At 43.9% G+C, this 23,683-nt stretch overlaps 1 protein-coding gene across 1 annotated transcript in view; it reads left to right on the top strand.

The window, feature by feature from the left end:
• Positions 1-1,586: 1,586 nt before the first annotated feature.
• LOC137320865 (xanthine dehydrogenase-like) overlaps positions 1,587-23,683 on the top strand; it is a 150,050-nt gene continuing 127,953 nt past the window's right edge. The window contains exons 1-2 of the mRNA XM_067982783.1: positions 1,587-1,668; positions 17,605-17,737. Coding sequence (XP_067838884.1) covers positions 17,638-17,737 — 100 coding nt within the window. The 5' untranslated portion in view covers positions 1,587-1,668; positions 17,605-17,637. The remainder of the gene's footprint in view (positions 1,669-17,604; positions 17,738-23,683) is intronic.

Here is a 23,683-nt window from a genome sequence, read left to right as displayed (position 1 = left end):
GCTCCTCTTCCAGGTCGTCCATCATGATCAGAAACAGTCGAATACCTAGAAGGTACGCCTTTGCACTGCTTTCACCCTCTTCTGAATAGTGAAATAGTTTTGCATCCCAAAAATTATTGCCTTCCGACACTAACAGGAGTATGGATAGCAAGACTGGCACAAAAAGACTGCCAAGACAGATAAAAAGAAAAACCTCTAGGAATAATTCAGTACCTGTGGAGTGAGACGCCCCAGCTTTACTGCTCCCTTTATGGACCTCCAAGGTTGAGTGTCATGTCATAACCAGGGGGCTCTATGACATTAATTACCTGCCCTAAATGGCTGCGGTGGGAATAATTTGTAACAATGTCGTAAATCCAGCAATTTCACAATTGGCATTACTTCCACCTCCGTAACATCGCATGTTTCTGTTTCTGCCTCTGCCTCAGCTCATCTGCTGCTGAAATCCTCGTCTGTGCCTTTATTGCCTCTAGACTCGACTATTCCAATGCTCTCCTGACTGGCCACCCATCTTGCACCCCCCATAAACTTGAGCTCATCCAAAACCCTGCTGCCCGTATCCTAACTCACACCAAGTCCTGTTCACCCATCACCACTATGCTTGCTGACCTACATTGGCTCCCAGTCCGGCAACGCTCCAATATTAAAAGTTATCATCCTTGTTTTCAAATCCTTCCATGGCCTCGTCCTTCCCTATCTCTGTGACCTCCTCCAGCCCTACAATCTTCTGAGATCTCTGCGCTCCTCCAATTCTTGCCTCTTGTGCATACCCAATTTTAATCGCTCCACCATTGGTGGCCTTGCTTTCAGCTGCCTAGGCCCTAAGTTCTGGAATTACCTCTCTAAACCTTTCCGCCTCTCTGTCCTTTAAGACAATCCTTAAAACCTACCTCTTTGACCAAACTTTTGGTCACCTGACCTAATATCTCCCTATGTGGCTTGGTGTCAAACTCTGTTTGATAATCGCTCCTGTGAAGTGCCTTGGAATATTTTACTATGTTAAAGGTGATATATAAATGCAAGTTGTTAACTTCAATGGGGAGCCTGTCTACCAGAACAAACTTTTATTGGCTTTGGCGGCGAGATCGTCCTACAATTTGCGGAGGATGGGAACACATGGTGAATCTCTTTTACTGCACAGATTGCTGGATGTTTTATGAATTAACAACGGTGTGTGACGTTAATGCATCATTCTAATGATGCGAAGTGCCAGCAATTTCTGGCCCAATGTAGCCGTTGTCAGCAGAATTGTGTTTCAGGAGTGGCTGCGGAGTGTCACCAATCACTCTGTCCCAGAAAAGGGAGCCTTAGAGCAATGGAAAAATTGGTAGAATAAATTTATGCAACTTGTAATTATTTTGGACGTTATGAATTTGTGAATTGACATTAATTTGACTGGCCAGTTTGCCAATTTTTTTTGTTTAATAAATATTTTAAATAAAACCCAACCTCAATTTGCCATAATTAATTAACTGTGAGAGGTTACATCCTTCCATGACTTCTCAGATCTGGGCTCTTCTTCCTCCGGTTGACTTTGTAATGTTATGCAAACACGACTGTTAACTTTGCTCCTTTCTCGTCTCAGCAGTTAGTCACGAGGCAGACATTGTGTGTGGCGTGGGAGTCATTTTTAAGGCGTGAGTGATACTGATACTGGCGGGCTGCTGTGTAAGTAGCTACATATTCGCCTTAAACTGCATTTGTTTTTTAGCTGTTAATTTTCTCGGACTGAGCCATCTGTGCAAAGCTGTTTTATGGCGATTGTATTTAATTATTTTCTTTGGGCCTAGATACATACTTGAGTTCTGCAACTGTTTTAAATAAAGTTTATATAACATTTGTTTTTTTTCGCCCTCCAGTTTTGTTAGTAAGACTTTACGTGTTATGTAAAATGCGTTGAGGATTTCACTGCGTGTTGTTCAAAAATAAATGGATGTAGAGGGACTTTTGAGAGGGAAGTTTGCTTGTTTTTTGCTGGACGTTTTCTCCCTTTTAATCCGAGTATAAAAGTCGGCAATCTTCGATCCTTCCAATCGACCAAGTGAAATGCGGCGATGTCCCCGAGAGAGGAGGACGTCAAATCGATTCTTTGGAGATTTTACTTAATTTTAAGGAAACCTGTCCGTGTCAGGGATTAGTCTCACCCGATCAGTGGCTCCGGTTGGAAATCCTCCAGCTTTGGCCTGGAAAGGGAGGGAGAGGATGGGGGGTATTTTCATAGCAAAGCCTCTGCTGACCGACCACACATGGTCTGCGGTGAGTTACAACCGCGGTTTTCAGAGGGACTCTTGACTTCCAAAAGGCGATGCGAGTCAAGGGAAATCAGTGCTATCGTACAGAAAATTTATATTAGAAGTATATAGATTTTTATATTGTGTGTGTGTGTATGTATATGTGTGTGTATATATATATATATATATATATATTAATATATAGCAACAAAATAGTATGCTAGTAAGTCAACAAATATAGAGCAGAATCACCAAATTATTGTTGCGTTGCATTGCTCCACTCCTCCAGGCTACGATATTTAAATGTCAACTTTCCATCCAGACCCCCAAGTTCAGCTCAAGCTCCCACTGCTGATTTTAAATCAGTCAGTCCAGCAACATAGATGGAGAGAGAGAGAAGAGTTAAAATCAGCAGCAGGAGCCGCCACTGAAATTGGGAGGGAGGATTGTCATTTAAATATGGGGCTAGAGGGACAGCTGGTAGGAATATGAAATTGAAAAGCACAGAGGAAATATAGTTGAGGAAATCAGCGGAGGTGAAGGGGAGATTTTTACAGCATTGGTCTTTGTCTCGTGAGCATCTTGGATTTGTTTTGTCATGTTTTGGATGGAATTTGTGGGTGGGAGAGTCACCTCATGCGTGATTGTCTTAAGTGAGCATATACGTTAACATGTAAAAGGATTGAAGTTATAAGTAGGGCAAATAATTTATTGGGGCAAGTGATTTGGTACCGCCCAGATCTGTTCAGAAAGCAGAATTTCTGTGGACAAAATTGCATAACTTGGGTAATTGCGTTATACTTGGTAAGGCAAAAAAGGGAAGTTTATGTCGGACATGAAGAGCTCAATACTGCAGAAAGCCTAGAAGAGCATAGAAAGTACAAGGGTGAAATTAAAAAGGAAATTAGGAAAGCAAAGAGAAGGCATGAAAAAGTACTGTCAAGTAAAATTAAGGAAAACCCAAAAATGTTTTATAAATACATAAAGAGCAAGTGAATAACTAAGGAAAGAGAAGGGCTATTAGAAACCAAAAAGGTAACCAATGTGTGGAGGCGGAAGATGTGGGAATGGTTCTTAATGAATACTTTGCGTCCGTCTTCACAAAAGAGGGGGACGATGCAGAGATTGTAGATGAGGAGGAGTGCAAAATATTGGATGGAATAAACATAGAGAGAGAGGAAGTATTAAAGGGATTAGCATCTTTGAAAGTAGATAAATTGCCAGGCCCGGATGAAATGTATCCCAGTCTGCTAAAAGAAGTGGAGGCTCTGACCTTCGTTTTGCAATCCTCCCTGGCTACAGGTGTGGTGCCGGAGGATTGGAGGACTGCTAACGTTGTACCGTTGTTTAAAAAAGGAGACAGAGATAAACCAAGTAATTATAGGCCAGTCAGTCTAACCTCAGTGAAGGGCAAATTATTGGAATCAATTCTGAGGGACAGCATAAATCGTCATTTAGAAAGGCATGTTAATCAAGGACAGTCAGCATATATTTGTTAAGGGAAGGTTGTGTCTGACTAACTTGATTGAATTTTTTGAGCAGATAACAAGGAGGGTCAATGAGGGTAACATGTTTGATGTAGTGTACATGGATTTTAGCAAGGCTTTTGACAAGGTCCTACATGGCAGACTGGTCAAAAAAGTAAAAGCCCATGAGATCCAAGGGAAAGTGGCTAGTTGGATCCAAAATTGGCTCAATGAAGGAAGCAAAGGATAATGGTTGACAGGTGTTTTTGTGACTGGAAGGCTGTTTCCAGTGGGGTCCCGCAAAGCTCAAGTACTAGGTCCCTTGCTTTTTGTGGTATGTATCAGTGATTTGGACTTGAATGTGGAGGGCTTGATCAAGAAGTTTGCAGATGATACAAAAATTTGCCATGTGGTTAATATTGAGAAGGAAAGTTATAGACTGCAGGAAGATATCAATGGACAGGTCAGGTGGGCAGAAAAGTGGTAAATGGAATTCAATCCGGAAAAGTGTGAGGTAATGCATTTGGGGAGGGCAAACAAGGCAAGGGAATACACAATAAATGGGTGGATACTGAGGTGTAGAGGAACAAAGGGACCTTGGAGTGCATGTCCACAGATCCCTGAAGGTAGCAGGACAGGTAGATAAGGTGGTTAAAAAGGCAAACGGAATACTTTCCTTTATTAGCCGAGCCATAGAATATAAGAGCAGGGAGGTTATGCTAGAACTGTGTAAAACATTAGTTAGACCACAGCTTGAGCACATCGTACAGTTCTGGTCACCCCATTACAGGAAAGATGTGATTGCACTGGAGAGGGTTCAGAGAAGATTTACAAGGATGTTGCCAGGGCAGGAGAATTTTAGCTATGAGAAAAGATTGGATAGGCTGGGGTTGTTTTATTTGGAACAAAGGAGGTTGAGAGGAGATTTAATTGAGGTATATAAAATTATGACTGGACTAGATAGGTCCTCCCTATCCACCCTGTTTCCCTTAGCAGAGGGGTCAGTGTCCAGGCGGCACAGATTTAAAGTAATTGGTAGAAGGATTAGAGGGGAGCTGAGGAGAAATTTTCTCACCCAGAGGGTGGTGGGGATCTGTTACTCACTGCCTGAAAAGGTGGTAGAGGCAGAAACCCTCAACTCATTTTAAAAAGTACTTGGATGTGCATTTGAAGTGCCGTAACCTACAGGGCTACAGACCGAGTGCTGGAAAGTGGGATTAAGCTGGATAGCTCTTTTTCAGCTGGCATGGACACGATGGGCCGAATGGCCTCCTCCTGTGCCGTAACTTTCTATGATTCTATGAAGTGTAGAAATGTGCAAGGTGTTGTGTTGAATGTACCAAATCATCTGTCCTAATCAAAAACTGTAAGAATGGAACTCAGTTTATGAATGTCACCTCAAGTCTGAGATGTGCTGGAGTTCTGAGCCTGTACAATACATACAAGTTTAACATTATCATTTATGGCTTTTTGTTTTGGCAGTAGAGGTGCCGCTGATGACACCGAGCTCTACCTCACCACCATCCCTCTCAACCCCTGCACTGCCTCTATTGTCAGACTGCTCGTTTGGATGAGCTAAAATTTCCTACAATTTAACATTGGGAAGACCAAAGCCATTGTCTTTAGCCTCCGCCACAAACTCTTCCCCAGCCACCGATTCCATCCTCCTCCCTGGCCACTGTATGTTCAGAACCTTGGCGTCCTATTTGACCCTGCAATGAGCTTCCGACCACATATCCTCTCCATCACCAAGACAGTCTACTCCCACCTCTGTAAGACCACCCGTCTCTGACCCTGCCTCAGCCTATCTGCTGTTGAAACCCTCATCCAAACTTTTTGTTACAGACTCGACTATTCCAATGCCATCCTGGCCAGCCTCCAATCTTCCACCCTCCATAAACTTAAGCTCATCCAAAAATCTTCTGTACCAAGTCCTATTCACCCATCACCCCTCTGCTTGCTGACCTACATTGACTCCTGGTATTAAAATTGCCTCGATATTAAAATCCTCATCCTCATGTTCAATGGCCTCACCCCTCCCAATCTCTGTAACCTCTTCCAGCCCTACATCCCTCTGAGATCGCAGCATTCCTCCAATTTAGGTCTTCTGGGCATCCTCCACTTCCTTCACCCCACCATTGCACCTTCAGCCATTTAGCTCTGGAATTCCTTCCCTGAACCTCTCTACTTCTCCGTCATCTTTTAAGATGCTCCTTAAAACCTACCTGTTTGACCAAGCTTTTGGTTACTTGTCCTAATGTCGCCTTCTTTGGCTCGGTGTCAATTTTTGTCTGATATCGCTCCCATAAAGCACCTTGGGCCATTTTACTACGTTAAAGGTGCTATATAAATGCAAGTTGTTGTTGTACATTGATAGCAAGTCAGCCAGCTTCTGTATGACCGAGATGCAAGTGGTAATGTACCACGTGATTAGTACAGCTGTGATATATGGAATTTATTTCACTGCATGTTTCAAGAGACTACTGCAGAATGTACCCATTGAGAAATCATTCGAAAGGATATTTATCCTATGTCCTGATCTGTCCAGATGTCTTGGACTATGTCAGAAAATACAATACAAATGAGGGAGCTATGGGGCTATTTTCCAACTATCAGCATAAAAGCACTTTGGAGTCAATCTCGTGCCACTATCAGCTTCACTGAGCTTTTACTCAACATTGGTGGCAAGTTAAGTTATTTAATCAGATGTTAATTGAAATTATTCAAATTTACCTTTGGGAATTGAGCCACTTGACCTAGGGAAGTGATGTGCCTTCATTACACTTGTGGCAGCAAAGGATCCTGGTGGATATAATTAAACACAGACGGTGGACACAATTTAACACAGATGACCATGCTTCTCCAAAATGAAACTTTTCACACCAATAAACAGCAGAAAAGAGACATATTATGGTCTACAATAACAGCAGGCAATTTATCTATTTTTATCCGTAGTTTATGGATCATGTGTGCTGTGGTTCTTGGCTTTGAAACAGATATGGAGACGTAGAGGGGCTCTGGTCCAGGTAGTGATGAGTGTTTGATATGATGGGGTCAGGTAGGTCTATAGGCCACCAGCGTAAACTGAGGAAGTGGGGGTGATGGATGTGTTTTACTTTACTCAACAGATGATTGATTTGTGGAACAGGATACCAGAGGAAGTAGTAAAGACTGATTTCTAATAGAGCTTCAGGAAGGCATTAGATGAACTTCTGGAAAACAAGTTGATGGAAGGCAAAAGTAAATTATTTCTAGATAATTAGTGGGTCTAAGGCCTTCTGGGGCTTGCCTGATCACCTATTGGAGTCTGAAAGGAATTTTTGACACAGGACTCCTGAATAGGCTATAGGTCTCTCTTGTCTCTCCCAGCAGATGGGGGAGAAGGGATAATTAGTACACGGGGATGAAATTAGCTGAAGGATGGGGGCGAGCACATATGGCCGTAATGGCCTTTTCTCATCTTGATATGTAAACATAAACAAAACAGGTTCTATTAAGAAATATAGCACCTTCAAAATTCCTTCTACAGCTAAATGCTGGGAAATTAGCTAACATTCATTTGGCCCTGCATGAAGTATATTAGAAAGAAGCCAGTCAAGCCAATGCAGTTAATTGTCTTTCCAGGCACATGCCTCTGACAGTAATCACTCAAGTGCTAGAAACAATTACCATGCATCACCAAGCTATTAAGCAATGTCATATTATAATCAGAATTGCCCTAGCATTGAGAATACTGACCATACGCAACAGGCATGCCTGTATTCATTATTCAAGTAAAACACCTTGATCTCAGAATGTGACTTCTCAAAGGAGAGACTGTGGGGTAGATTTTATGAATTAACGCATGCAATGGGAGTTTGAAGTCTGTGTCCTAGTGTCTGATATATGTTCCTGTCATGCACTGGTAGTGCTAATTTGTAACACATTTTCCTGTGTTTCAAAGGGTTTAATGAGTTTAAAGATTGCTTTTGATACACTAGTTTCAGCTTTGACCTCATTGCATCAAGCGAAAAGTGGCTTTGTAGGTAAGATGCCTACGTAATTCTGAAAAGATAAAATTGTTATTAGTAGGGATCGGACAGCTATTTTCCTCAGGAGTACAGTGAAACCTGTAAATTAGGGGCATGTATTGGACTTGCATCAGGTGTCCTTATTTTCAAAATGGTAAATGTATGTACTGTAAAAATTGTCCCAACAATCTCGAAGAACCAGTTGAGATTATGATCAGCACCTAATCAGCTGCAACAATGTTAAGAATTTATGATTGGAAGCAGATATAACAACAAAACTGATGTTGCAAGTACAGTATCTGTCCAGTGGAATCTGTTCCTAATGACACTCAGACGACGGTCAACCGTACCACGTGGGGTCGGGTACGTGCACATCTTCTGGGTCCCCGTGGGGTCGGGTGCGTGCTCATCTTCTGGGTCCCCGTGGGGTCGGGTACGTGCACATCTTCTGGGTCCCCGTGGGGTCGGGTGCGTGCTCATCTTCTGGGTCCCCGTGGGGTCGGGTGCGTGCTCATCTTCTGGGTCCCCGTGGGGTCGGGTGCGTGCTCATCTTCTGGGTCCCCGTGGGGTCGGTTGCGTGCTCATCTTCTGGGTCCCCGTGGGGTCGGTTGCGTGCTCATCTTCTGGGTCCCCGTGGGGTCGGTTGCGTGCTCATCTTCTGGGTCCCCGTGGGGTCGGTTGCGTGCTCATCTTCTGGGTCCCCGTGGGGTCGGGTGCGTGCTCATCTTCTGGGTCCACGTGGGGTCGGGTGCGTGCTCATCTTCTGGGTCCCCGTGGGGTCGGTTGCGTGCTCATCTTCTGGGTCCCCGTGGGGTCGGGTGCGTGCTCATCTTCTGGGTCCACGTGGGGTCGGGTGCGTGCTCATCTTCTGTGTCCCCGTGGGGTCGGGTGCGTGCTCATCTTCTGGGTCCCCGTGGGGTCGGGTGCGTGCTCATCTTCTGGGTCCCCGTGGGGTCGGTTGCGTGCTCATCTTCTGGGTCCCCGTGGGGTCGGTTGCGTGCTCATCTTCTGGGTCCCCGTGGGGTCGGGTGCGTGCTCATCTTCTGGGTCCCCGTGGGGTCGGGTGCGTGCTCATCTTCTGGGTCCACGTGGGGTCGGGTGCGTGCTCATCTTCTGGGTCCCCGTGGGGTCGGTTGCGTGCTCATCTTCTGGGTCCCCGTGGGGTCGGTTGCGTGCTCATCTTCTGGGTCCCCGTGGGGTCGGGTGCGTGCTCATCTTCTGGGTCCCCGTGGGGTCGGGTGCGTGCTCATCTTCTGGGTCCCCGTGGGGTCGGGTGCGTGCTCATCTTCTGGGTCCCCGTGGGGTCGGTTGCGTGCTCATCTTCTGGGTCCCCGTGGGGTCGGGTGCGTGCTCATCTTCTGGGTCCACGTGGGGTCGGGTGTTTGCGCATCTTCTGGGTCCCCGTGGGGTCGGGTGCGTGCTCATCTTCTGGGTCCACATGGGGTCGGGTGTTTGCGCATCTTCTGGGTCCACGTGAGTTTGTGTGCGTACGCATCTTCTGGCGTGCCTTGTCAACAAGATTGCTTTTGGAAGCAGGGTAACTGGCTGCAGGGGTGATTCAAACCCTGATACTGGCATGGACAAAAAGGAATCCAGTAATAATCCATTGGTCATCACGATCTTCAGATTCAGATACAGTACGTACTTTGAACATTTTAAAGTGTGATGTCAGACTGTGTCCCATGTTTTAATGTGGAGATGCCGGTGATGGACTGGGGTTGACAATTGTAAACAATTTTACAACACCAAGTTATAGTCCAGCAATTTTATTTTAAATTCACAAGCTTTCGGAGATTTTCTCCTTCCTCAGGCAAATGTTTGCCTGAGGAAGGAGAAAATCTCCGAAAGCTTGTGAATTTAAAATAAAATTGCTGGACTATAACTTGGTGTTGTAAAATTGTTTACAAATGTTTTAATGTGTAATAGGGCTTGGTGCATTGAAGGATGTCGATAGTTCATAATTTGCGAGTGTCCTTAGTTTCAGAGTGCCTCTTATATATTTTACAATGTACGTTTTCTGGATGCGTCAATAAGTGTCTGTTTTTTGGGAGTGTCCCTTTATACAGGTTTCACTATATTTTTGTATCTGTTGCTTGATAGATATGCAAAGAAAGCCACTCAAAGGAACCCAACTGACTGATTTGTCTGTTTAACCCTTTTGTGAACTAATTCGAAGCTCTTGCATTATTTGAACTGAGCTCGACAACTGGCTGTTACTGCTTGCTGCTTTAAGAAATTTTATAAATAAACCTGTTCATATTGCTGCTTTTTCTCAGCAGGCGGCAAATTCGCTGCGGCTTCCCCGCAGGGTTAGCCTGATGGGAAACTCGCTGCGGCTTCCCCGCAGGGTTAGCCTGATGGGAAACTCGCTGCGGCTTCCCCGCAGGGTTAGCCTGATGGGAAACTCGCTGCGGCTTCCCCGCAGGGTTAGCCTGATGGGAAACTCGCTGCGGCTTCCCCGCAGGGTTAGCCTGATGGGAAACTCGCTGCGGCTTCCCCGCAGGGTTAGCCTGATGGGAAACTCGCTGCGGCTTCCCCGCAGGGTTAGCCTGATGGGAAACTCGCTGCGGCTTCCCTGCTCAGGCTGGAGTTATCCACATATCCATTCCATCACCAAGACCGCCTATTTCCACCTCCGTAACATCGTCCGTCTCGGCCCCTGCCTCCGCTCATCTGCTGCTGAAACCCTCATCCGTGCCTTTGTTACCTCTAGACTCGACTATTCCAATGCTCTCCTGGCCGGCCTCCCATCTTCCAGCCTCCATAAACTTGAGATTATCCAAAACTCTGTTGCCCGTATCATAACTCGCACCATGTCCCGTTCACTCATCACCTCTGTGCTCGCTGACCTACATTGGTTCCCATTCTGGGAACACCTCAATTTTAAAATTCTTATCCTTGTTTTCAAATCCCTCCATGGCCTCGCCCCTCCCTATCTCTGTAATCCTCCTAGAGCCCTACAACCTCCGATATCTCTGCGCTCCTCCAATTTTTTCCTCTTGCGCATCCCTAATTTTAATTGCTCCACCATTGGTGGCGGTGCCTTCAGCTGCCTCGGCCCTAAGCTCTGGAATTCCCTCCCTAAACATCTCTACCTCTCTCTCCTCCTTTAAGACGCTCCTTTAAACCTACCTCTTTGACCAAGCTTTTGGTCACCTGTTCTAAAGTCTCCTTATGTGGCTCGTTGACAAATTTTGTTTGAAAATAACTCCTTTGAAGTGCTTTAGGATGTTTCACTACGTTAAAGGCGCTATATAAATGCAAGTTGTTGTTGTTGAGTTAACACTGCAGGGACCTCACAATTGAGCAGGTTAAAATTTTGATCGGTCTGTTCCCGGCAGCTCCAGGAGAGGTAAGTAACCTGGGTTCTTTTAACTGCTCACCCACTCGGTTTCTGCTGGGTGTGTAGGATTAAAATAAGGCCCTTATGTCGGAGTTGAGCAATAACATTTGAATCAAAAGAGGTGATAGAAAAGTAAAGCTAGGTAGCATCAAGGGACATATGGGACCCAATCTTCTGCTTCAAAATGACATCACCAAGGGGTAGCACAATGACTATGAAGAGGTGGGGGGGTTCAAGGATGGAGTCCTGAGGTCCACCAGTGGTGATGGTGAAGGTAAGGGAAAAAAAACTATTAGAAAATATGTAGTGTTGTAAGTGAAACAGATATGAATTGGATTAGCAGAGCGCAGTGCTACAAGGTGGGCTGCCAAAGAGAGATGTTGGAGTAGGAAGGAATGATCCACTGTGCCAAAAGTAACAGAAAGATCAAGAAGGATAAGGAGGTACACTGAGCTATGTTCACAGTCACACTAGATGACATTAGTGACATAGAACAGAGCAGTTTCTGTGCTATAGGCAAACGCAAAGCAGATCGCAGGGTCTCAAATATGGAGTTGTGGAAGAGGTTGGGCATGAAATTGTGAAGTAATAGGGACTGGTGAAACAAGCAGCTCAGAGAAGTGGCCTCATCAAGGGGGAATAAATTGTAACCTCCTCCCGCCCTATAACCCTGTCAAACTCTCCATTTCTCTGAGTCTGGCCTCTTGTACATCCCACTCTCCCTTCACCCCACTATTGGTAGCCTAAGCCCCACACTCTGGAATTTCCTCCCTAAACCCCATTCACCTCTTTGCTCCCTTTTAAGACCCTCCTTAAAATCCACCTTTTCGACCAAGCTTTTGGTCATCCCTCCTAATATCACCTTTGCCTTGGTATCCATTTTTTGATTGTGCCTTTGCGTCGCTCTTTGGGACATTTTTATATGTTAAAGTGCTTAATAAATGCAAATTTACAAAGGCAGTTACCATTATAAATGTGGGCATAGGCATTTATAATGGAAATATAAAAATAAGGATAGAAAATATGACTTTAAAATGAGGACTATATAATGTCTGCGTGCTTTGGTGCAACTATCCTCCATCTAACCTCACTTCATCTGAAGACTGCATTTGGTCTTGAACTCTCATGAACAATGGGAGATTGTCTAGTCTTATTTATTAATCCTCAAAAAGGATGAGTGCTTTGCAATATTCCATTTCAAAATACATTGACATCACCTATATATGGCTCTGTCTATGGGTGAACTTATTCCAAATGTTTCAACATTTGGATGCATCATCAGTAATGCCGTAGGTGGTGCTGTGATGGGGATTTTCAAAATGAAATGTCACATGATGTTAGCTGCTCAAACAGTATCTGATGGTATACTAAGAGTCAATACTAAAAAACAGATTGAGTCTGCCTATAGTTGAAGGCCTCTCCCTGCTCCTTTTCCTGACCCCTTCTGTTCCCTTGTCCCTCTTCCCCCTCCCCTTCCAGCTCTCTTCTCCCCATCTTCCTTCTGTCCCTCCTCACCCTCCTTTCCTTTCCCCTCCTCACTTCCCTTCTCTCCTCTCCTCGTCCCTTCTTCCCTCCTCTCCCTCTTGGAGCTTTACCTGCCAAGAATACATATTGGGAATTTGTCAGCGATTTCTGTAGCATTTTCTATCCATTATCTTAATTAATTTGTAAAATTAACCTTTTGTTTCACTGCCAAGCTTGGGCTGATCTTTTTTTGTTTAGTACTTTTAAAATAATTGAGATTTTAAGTTTCCATCATGTTTTCTGCTTTTTATAGAAATTCATGGAGATTTTGGTATAGAAGGGAGCCATTCAGCTCATTTTGCCTATGTCCGTGCTGATATTGCCTTCCCCCACTGGAGCTATTTAGTCTAATCCTGTTTCTGTCCTCTCTCTATAATCCTTGAAACATTTTCTTCGTGTTTATATAATTCCTTCCTAAATGACTTGCCTTCAATAGGCACTTGTAGTAAAGCATTTAATATCTTAATACCTTTTGCATGAAAAAAATCCTTCTAAACTTTCCCTTTATGTTCCTAGTACTGATCCTGAATTTTATGTCCTCTTGTTAAGCATTCACCGACCAGTGGAAAAATCTTTTACCATTTACTCTCTACCCCTTTCATAATTTTGAATACAGTAGTTGTATGAGATGTCCCTTTGCCAGCGAATACATCCCTATTTTTTCAAGTCTCATTATATCAAAGTTTTCTATGATTCTCATCCCTGGAATCATCTTAGTGCAAGTAGATGCTGGTGGTTGGAAACTTGCCTGCTGGCAGTTCACATCAGAAAACTACCCCCTGGTATTCCAGCTGTGGCCTAACCAAAGTCAGGTACAAATTTATCATTGTCCTTTTTTTATATTTAATGTGCCTATTCATAAAACCCAGAATTTTATTTTGTCCTTTGTGCATTATTTTTTAGTGCCAGAGCTGTGGAAAAGCTATTTGCATAGGTCAAGTGGGCTGGTAGTTAAGACAGCAAAATGTAACAAATATAACTGTTGTTTGGATGTTTTAATTCTCTATTGGTGGAACTTTTAGTGTAGTGATGGCAATCTATAGAGTGGAAAAAGCTTAGTGGATTTTTTTCCTTTCAGATTTCCCTCCCCAACTTACGAGGGTAAATAATTTCATTGGGTTTGCATGATTTGTGCATTCAAATCCGATGAATCCAATCGGAAAATTGGATGGAGATCGGTAACATTAGTTCAGCACCCATTTTTCCCCTGTCTGATTTTCTGATCAGACTTTCACTCGTTCCAGAAGCAGCTGACAGTTTGTGGCTAGATGCATGTAAATGGGTGTGTAAGGCTGCAATGATGTCATTCACATTTCCTTCTGTCATTTCCACCCATTTAAAGCTGTTTCATTTCCCCAGCCATATAAAGTGCACGTTCAGAGTTGCTATGCACTGAGCTTCACACAGAAATCAATTTAAAAAGAACAGTAATAAATTTGCTTTCATGCCATTGCTGCAGCTTTTCTCTGCAAATCTTATTGTAGTAAATGGCAGCACTTTGCACCTGGTTCTCTGATGAACTGGACCTATAAAGACATTTCCCCACAGTTGTTTCCAGGTAGGTGTACCCGGGCTTGCAGGTATGACTACTGTCATTTTAGCCTTTGCTGGCCACAGGTCACCCTGGTCTAGGCCACCTTTCTTTCATAGAGCTGTCCTCTTTATCCAAATTCCAAAGTGAAGGTCTAAAGTCAAGTTGACCACATAAACCAAGCTAGATTGATTGATCTGGAAATTAGTCAAAATACAGAGGCACTCTTCTAGGTGTGATTTGAATTGTACATGGTCAAGGTATTAATAGCTACTCATAACCAAGACAACATGTGAGCACCTGATCGCTAGCAGTCTGTGCAATAATTCCTACCTATTGTGTCTGATCATGAATGATTAGCAGCTGTGATTTCAGGGTACTTTGGACTGGAGAAGTACTGGGAAATTCTCCCATTGGCTTTAGTTTTGGCTAGCAATCTGAACTCCAGGGATAAACTGAGGTTCACATTGTTCATATATACCTTTGTATCGTACCGTGGAAAGCAGGGCAGAAAACGGGAACTGAGCCTGTGACGCATCGGGCCAACACACAGAAAGTTAAGGGAGCTGCCCTCCTGGTGATCACCTGCCATTGTGGAGCTCGGAGTAGAGCACTTGTTTAGGGAATCTTGTGTCAGGCATGCGGACAATGTGGCCCGCCCATCGCAGCTGGTTGAGCGTGACCAGTGCCTCGATACCTCTCAAAGCCTCCCTAAAAAAAAAATGCAACACCCCCACTGACGCATGGGAATCGCTTGCCCTGGAATGCCCAAACTGGAGGAGAAGCATCCATGAAGGCGCCAATCGCCTCGAGTGTCACCGAGTGAAGCACGTGGAGGCCAAGCGTAAGCAGCAGAAAGAGCGCGCAGAATCCAGAGCGTCTCACCCACCCACCTTATTAAACACTACCTGCCCCACCTGTGGCTCCAGGATTGGACTATTCAGCCACCGTAGAACCCAACCTCCTGGAGTGGAAGCAGGTCATCCTCGACCCTGAGGGTCTGCCAAAAAAGAAGCGGGGTGGTGGTTTTAAAAAAAATAAACATCTTTGGGCTGCTCTCAGGAACGCACAGTGAAAGCCCCGACCATGCTTTCTTTGGGCACTCGAGGTGGGGGGACGATGAGGAAAGTGCGGTGGGATGCCCACTCCCATCAAATTCCCAGTCTAGTGCTGGGTTTGCACCTTTTCTAGGCACAAGCCCAGTGACGTTGCATCGGGGATACCCTTTTTTCCTCTTCACTGTTCCTGGGAACTGAGCATTTCCCAGATGCTGTAATGAGGAAAATCCAGCCCGTTCACTATTTTTGAAACTTGTTGCACTTTGCAGTTTGCAGAATACAGTTTTATTTTGCTGACTTGTGAGATTTGAAAGGTTGACTACCTCTTGTACACTAAAGTATTACAGACCCCAAGAGCAATTAATTAACATTTTTTAGAAATGTAATGGCATTCTGATAAATGTATTTGGCAACAGTATTTTTATGCGCTTCACAGGAACGTTATCAACAAAATTTCACACTGTTCCACATAAGGAGGTATTAGGACAGGTGACCAAAAGTTTGGTCAAAGAGATAGGTTTTAAGGAGCGTCCTAAAGGAGGAGAGAGAGGCTTAGAGAGGGAATTCCAGAGCTTAAGGCCCAGGCAACTGAAGGCACAGCCACCAATGGTGGAGCACTTAAAATCAGGGATGCGCAAGAGGCAAGAATTGGAGGAGCGCAGTGATTTTGGAGGGCTGGAGGAGGTTACAGAGATAGGGAGGGGGCGAGGCCATGGAGAGATTTGAAAACAAGGATAAGAATTTTAAAATCAAGGCGTTCCCAGACTGGGAGCCAATGTAGGTCAGCGAGCATAGGGGTGATGGGAGAACGGGACTTTGTGCGAGTTAGGATACAGGCAGCAGAATTTTGGATGAGCTCAAGTTTATGGAGGGTGGAAGATGGGAGGCTAGCCAGGAGTGCATTGGAATAGTCCAGTCTAGAGGTAACAAAGGCATGGATGATGGTTTCAGCAGCAGATGAGCTGAGGCAGGGGCGAAGACTGGCGTTGTTACGGAGGTGGAAGTAGGCAGTCCTAGTGATGGAGCGGATATATGGTTGCAAGCTCATCTCAGGGTCAAATAGGACGCCAAAGTTGTGAATGGTCTGGTTCAGCCTCAGACAGTGACCAGGGAGAGGGATGGAGTTGGTTGCTAGGGAACGGAGTTCGCAGCAGGGACCAAAGACAATGGCTTCGGTCTTCCCAATATTTAGTTGAAGGAAATTTTTGCTCATCCAGTGCTGGATGTCAGACAAGCAATGTGACAAATGAGAAACAGTGGAGGGGTTGAGGAAGGTGGTGTGAGGTAGAGCTGGGTGTCATCAGTGTACATGTGGAATCTGACTATGTGATTTTTGGATGATGTCGCCGAGGGGCAGCATGTAAATAAGAAATAGGAGGGGGCCAAGGATAGAACCTTGGGGAACTCCAGAGGTAGCGGTGTGGGAGCAGGAAGAGAAGCCATTGCAGGTGATTCTCTGGCTATGACTGGATAGACAAGAATGGAATCAGGCGAGCACAGACCCACCCAGATGGACGACGGAGGAGAGGCATTGGAGGAGGATGGTGTGGTCAACCGTGTTAAAGGCTGCAAACAGGCCGAGAAGGATGAGGAGGGATAATTTACCATTGTCACAGTTACAGGATGTCATTTGTGACTTTGATCAGGGCCATTTCAGTACTGTGGCAGGGGCGGAAACCTGATTGGAGGGATTCAAACATGGAGTAGCGGGAAAGATGGGCAAGGATTTGGGAGGGGACAACACGTTCAAGGACTTTGGCGAGGAAAGGGAGGTTGGAGATGGGGCGGTAGTTTGCAAGGATAGAGGGGTCCTGGGTGTTTTTTTGAGGAGGGGTGTGATGATGGCAGATTTGAAGGGGAGGGGGACAGTTAACAATATCAGCTAACATGATCGGGTATACTGAACGATTGAGCATCCACAGCTCTCTGGGGCAGAGAATTCCAAAGATTCACAACCTTCTGAGTGATGAAATTTTTCCTCATCTTGATCCTAAATGGCCGACCCCTTATCTTGAGACTGACCTCTAGTTCTAGACTCTCTAGCCAGGGGAAACAGCTTCTCAGCATCTACCCTGTCAAGCCCTCTAAGAATTTTATGTTTCAATGAGATCACCTCTTATTCTTCTATAGTGCCTTTAAAGTAGAAAAATATCTCAAGATGCTCCAGTGTTGTAGCCCTATCTCTGCTGCAGTGCTAGCAAAGTTCCATACGAGGAGCACAGCATTACTAAATTAATCCTTCTATATTAGTAAAGCAAGAAAGAGCACAGTACTAGAGATGATGTGGTATAATCTCAAAAAAGTTAAATGATTCATCAACTTATCCTTATTTTATGTGATTCACATGAGTTTTGATACTTGCTTAGCATGTGCTGTAATATTTTTGTTCTGATTATTGGTGTTTGTTCACATATTTCAATAAGTTTTACTCTCTAATTCAGAGCACTTTTTTGTGGACTGGGGTCAGAAGTAACATGGAGACTGTTTCACTTCAGCGACAAAGTAGTGACCCAGCAGAAGAGTGCACTGCTGTACGACAATTGATCCTTCGAGTGAATGGAGTTTTACATGACGGTAAAGACAGCATTTTGTAGAGAATTATAGAAAACAAGTCCTCAGTTAAGGCAATTTCTGTCACAAAGCCTGTCCAATAGTGTGATTAATACTGGGTATTTGGTTTTGTAATTCCCAGCTTTAGATGCAAGTGTAAGCAAAACATAAGACAACTCCACCAATCTGTAAATCAGCTTTTTAAAAAAAAACTCAACAAAAAAGACTTTGTGTAATCAATCCCTCCCCATACAGCAAAATAGAGGTCTGGATGCCAGATATGTTTAAGGTGAAGTTGAGTCAGAGGCCATAACTCGAGTAAAGATGAATTAAAAAGTTAGAAATTAATACTGCTACCTTTTACATAAACTGAGAATAGTAAGATGTAAATTAGTTATGAAGTAAATCATTGAACTAAAACATTGTACTATTAAAATGCAATTGTGTGTATGTGTACCCTTCTCTTTCTCTCCTGCTGTAAGACTTTTAAATCTCCATCTAGCCGTTTTTTAAAATCCATTTCTTCCTGTCTCCTCTTGTTCTCCATTATGCTCAATCCCTAGTCTGAACGTGGCTGGGGAAAGTGCACAGGCTGTGTCCATGTACCTTTCATGAATGCAATTTATTTATTTTTACTTGTTTCATTAAAGAAATATTTCTTGCATTTAGCCTGTCTGAAGATAGGACGTTGTTGCCTGCAGCAAGCGGGCAACTGTTAATGTGGAGCCTTACTGTAATGATGACAGATTAAATGGCAGTTTGAGGCTGTGATTAGAACCAGAGCCTTCAAAATGGGACTCTAACACCCTGTTTGCTGAAACAGAATAATGAATGAGAAAAAAGATATGGTAATGAGTGAACAATGATAAATTTGTGTTTGTTTAATTTTTAATCCTATTCGGTAACAACAGTAACAACTTGCATTGATAGACTGCATTCAACATGAAAAACATCCCAAGACATCTATAGGGGGAGGGGGGGAAAATAAACAAAAGGAATAAATAAGCTGTGGTGCGAGAATTTGGAAAGATGACCAAAGCTGATAAGATGGGTTTTGAGAAGGATTTTTAAAGTGTAGTAAGAAGTGGAGGTGGAGGGGTTTAGTGAGGGCAGTTCAGAGATTAAGGCTGAGATGATCGAAGGATCTGCCACTAATGGTTACATAGAATGTACAGCACAGAAACAGGCCATTCAGCCCAACTGGTCCATGCTTGTGTTTATGCTGCACAGGAGTCTCCTTCCTCCCTATCATCTAACCCTATCAGCATATCCTTCTATTCGTTTCTCCGTCGTGTTTATCTAGCTTCCCCTTAAATGCATCTATGCTCGTCGCCTCAACTACTTTTTGTGGTAGCGAGTTCCACATTCTAACCACTGTGGGTAAAGAAGTTTATCCTGAATTCCCTACTGGATTTATTAGTGACTATTTTATATTTATGGTTGGGTAAAGTGAGGTAGGGGATCCACAGAAGGCCAGAGTCCCAGGATTGAAGGGTGTGGGAGGGGATGCTAAACTAGGGGAGATTGCAGAGATAGGGTGAAGTAAGGATACAAAGGATTTGAGGATGAGGATTTTAAGTTCAGTACATTTGGGGACAGAGCCAGTATAAGGTCAGTGAGGATGGAAGTGAAGGGTAAACGAGACTTAGTGTAGAACAGGGTATGGGCAACTGAGGTTTGAACAAGTTGGAGTTTATGGAGGGTGGGAGGCTAGCAAGGAGGACTTTGGAGAAATCAAGTTTGGAGGTGACAAAAGTATGAATAAAGATATTTATGGCAGTTGGTGTAAGGTAGGATTTGAGAAGGCAATGTTAACAAGTGGAAGTAAGCGGTCTTAGTGATAGATAGCATTTGTGGTTTGGAGCTCCGCTGTGGGTTGAAGAGGACTCAAGGTTCAGTCTCATAAATGGGGTTTATGGCCAAAAATGATGACTTTGGTGTTCCTGTTGCTTAGTTGGAGGAAATTTTGATTTATCCACGACTTGCTATCAGACAGATTTGTGGATGACAGCACTGAGGGGCAGCATGTAGATGCAGAAGAGGAGAACAGATTGTTGGGGCCTCCGGAGGTGATGGTGTGGTGGGGGGAGGAGATGGGAAGGGGAAGCGGAAGCAAAGTGAAGTTATTGATGGAGATCCACTGGCTACAGTAAGGATCGGAACCATGCAACAGCAGAACCAATGAACTGGACACAGTAGGCAAGGCAATGAAGATGGATGGCATGGTCAACTACATCAAATGCTGCACTGAGGTTGAAGGGAGTCATAATGCTCTGTGATTACAATCAGAGGGTGTAATTTGTGACTTTGGCCAGGGCACGCTCAGTGCTGTGAGCAGGCCAGAAGTCAGAATGAGGGCATTCTTAGAGACAGTTTAAGGAAAGGTGGGCATGGAGCTAGGAAGCTATGACACATGCTAGAGCCTTGGAGAGAAAAGGGAGGGAGGTTAGAGTTGGGAAGGTGGCTGCGGAGTACGGATGAGTCGAGGCTGGATTAAAATAGTGGTTTTGAAAAGGAGAGGGATGGTGTCTGAGCGCAAGGAGTTGTTCACAATGTTGCTAGATATAGCAGCTAGAAGGCCTCGAAGCCCAGAGGTCCCCCACCACCCCCCCCCCCCCACCCCATTTCTCTGAGGGAAAAGGCCTAATGCCCACATCATATGAGCACCCTTCTTAATGGGTGCCCACCCTGCATGCCTGCAGGAAAATGAGGCTGAAGGCCATGTTTGGGCCCTCCTGCCCTATTTGCATATCTGCCCAATGTTTATGACAGCCTCCTATGGGGTATCCCACAAAATGCCTACAATATATAGAGGGCAAAATCCTGATATAATGGGTATCCATCCCTTTTTCCTCCTTTACTGTCTCGAGCTGTGTTCCCTAGGCGCAATGTATAGGAAAATTGGCCCCATGATGTTTTTAGCCGGGTGAGCAATGTTATTGTCTGCTGTGTATCCAAAGGGGTATGGTAGTGTCATACCTTTGCTACTGGACTAGCAACCCAGAGGTTGTGAGTTCAAATCCCACCATGGCATATTGTGAAATTGAATTTAATAAATCTGAGGACCTGCACCAGAAAAAGACTCCTCCCTCCGTGTGCTTGCTCAGAAATACAACTGTGACAAAATTATCTGCCGCAAGTGCTACGCCCACCTATGCCCCTGTATGAAATTTCCACTAAAAACCCAACTGGTAGGAAAGATAGCCTATCACCCCTCCCAGTTTGACCTATATGTGACTCTAGCCTACCAAGCCACTTGGTTGTCAGGCCAACTAGCACAGCACTGGGTTGTAAGGGCAGGTGGGTGCATTGCCCACATTCTGAGAACAATTTTTTTTAAAAGACCACCTGTCAGGAATGTTTAGTTTACATGGCTTTACTGGAAGAAGGTTTATACAGCGTCTATCCATCTGGTTTTGAGGCTTTCTCTTCCAGCGTCCTGTCAGTGACCTTCTCTACTTCTTTGGATTGAATTGGCTTTGCCATTTCTTCTTTATTTTTTCCAGTTTGGGTATTGTCAAATCTTTCCCAGCTGTCAATTCCAATAGAGTGTTTTATTTTTAATGGCTTTCAGATTTGTTTTGAGATCGGGTCAGCCTGGTTTCTTCATTTGTGCCACTGTTGCTGCATAGCCATCAATCTGTCTACTTTAACAACCTTTCTCTGGTACTTTAATCCCATCCTAAAAAGGGAAAAGTCTTGTTTGGTGACAGCAGAAGAAAAGCCTCAGAGAAGGACTTTCATTATAAGCTTATTTTCTACCTGGCAGGAGATATCTACAATTTTGTGATTACATTTCCCTCCCATGGCGACCCATCATTTCAGGTCTTCACTCACATCTGATGATGTAATTCCTGAGGGCAGTTGGCATACAGGCTAAGTGCAGCTGTGTACTATGCTAGTATAGCGTTTCACAACTTGGATGTCTGGATGTTTTGATCGGCATGCAGGCTGATTCAAAGCAGCAACATGTGCGTTAGCACATGAGTCCACTCCAAAATGCATGCCTCTAATGCTCTCTAGTGCTATTGAGAATGATGTGATTTTCTGTTACAAGGGAGTATGGTTAAGCTTCATTTTCATAGCTTCAAATTAACCTGGCTCTTGCAAAGGGAGATGGGGGCAATGGGGTCCTAGCAGAATTAATCAGTGGTGCAGAACACTGGGAAGGTTTGTCCACAGCCCCCTGCTAGGGCGAGACAGAATGGTGTGCCTATGGCCAGGAAGTGAACAGGGCAGGTTTGCAATGTAGAAAGGTTGTAAGTTTTGTTGGGTACTGTAAAACCCATGATCAAGGTATTGGGAAGGAATTTTTGATTATATCAATATTCTCTTCAGCAATCACGTGCTTTACTGCAATCCTTGGAGAGAAGTGGAACATTGGTGCCTGCTTGCCTCTTGGCTGTCATCTATTTCTGTTAGTGTCTTCTCAAGCTTCTTCTCATTCTGGCTGTGCTTTACTATAACTCTCCTCAATTTAATGTCTTTTTGATCCCATTGTAGAAGGTTTTTCGAAGATTACGGTGCAGATCCACACATTTAGTTCTCTTTTGATTTTGGCTATCCTGAGGTTAATTTTATCACTGAATCAGAGGAGTTTAGGAGTTACTACTCCTGGCCTTTAGCTTTCATCAAGTCTTTAATATACCATTCTGTAGGCTTTTCTGCTGCATATTTTTAGCAATGTTTGCCAGCCCTACTAACCTAGGTACTGTCTCCTCTAGGCATTAGATCATGTCCCTGTAATACAGATTTTATTTTTGCAGATTGATTTTTGAGACTGTCATGTCTTGACTCCATCACTGCCATTTTCCCCTTTAGCTCAGCTGTTTCCTTCTAACCGGCTCAATAAAACCTCTGTGAAGCTGTGTCTTCTCCTGCAGCTTCTCCACTTGTTTGTTACTGAGCCTCTTTAGCTGGTCCCGGCTATGCAATGATCGCTTGACAGTCTGGAGTTCTTTGATTAACGACCCTAGTCTGGTGTTTCTGACCTGCACATACTTAAGTATACCAGCGATGGTAGCATAAAGACTTCTGATATATTCTAGTTTTGATATTTTACTTCATCTTCCATTCAGATTGGTGTTCATTTTTGTTTATTTCTGACTTTATTTTGTTCCCACTGTACTTATTTAGGAGTTTTTTTATGGTTGGATCCTGCAGTTATAATGCCATTTCTCACAGTCTTGTATTAACTCCATGAAATCATTGTCTCTTATGAAGCATCCCATGATTCCAAATGAGTACAAAAATGCAGTAGTTAATGTTTCCTTTGCAGTAGAAATGCACACTTTTTTCAGTAACAACTTTTATTTAATACATCATGCTTTAAGAAAACTTTAAGGCTATGACAATTGACAATAAGAAAAGTTTATGCAGTAGAATAGGCCATCACTAGATGTCAATAGCATAGTTATATAGCATATGTATTATAAAACTAATAATAAGACTTTTTAGTGAAAACTAAAGGTAGTATTACAGACATTTTCTTAAATCTTTATGGCTGTGTATTAATAATTTAAGATGGTATGAAGACTTTATTACAGTATCTGTTCCTAAACCAAATAATCATGGATGTGTTATGGGGCTAACTTTCACTTGAATTTCTTTTCTACCATTGCCATGACTTTTGTTAGTTTTTTAGGCTGGTTCAGTGTTGTGCAAGACCCACGCTAGTGCTGCTGACCTCAAGTTATCCAGGTGAAAAATGGATTGCTTTGGTCACGGGCCTTAGAAAATCAGCTAGTTCAATTTGGGGTTGCCAGCGAATAGATGAGACCCACACATTGGTTGCCTGCGGCACCAGCAAGGCACATAATACAGTACAAAAACATATTCTGTTAGGTATTAATGGCATGGCCTCAATCATGAGCCATTTTCAGCACTTCCTCTTTACTGGCTTGAATAAATGTGAAAAAGAAAACTAAAGAAGCTATTATGTGTACTAGTAATCAATGACTTTATAGTTAC

Source organism: Heptranchias perlo, chromosome 4 (genome assembly GCF_035084215.1).
Source record: "Heptranchias perlo isolate sHepPer1 chromosome 4, sHepPer1.hap1, whole genome shotgun sequence".
Classification (NCBI taxonomy): Eukaryota; Metazoa; Chordata; class Chondrichthyes; order Hexanchiformes; family Hexanchidae; genus Heptranchias; species Heptranchias perlo.
This window is presented reverse-complemented; position numbering and strand designations above follow the sequence as displayed.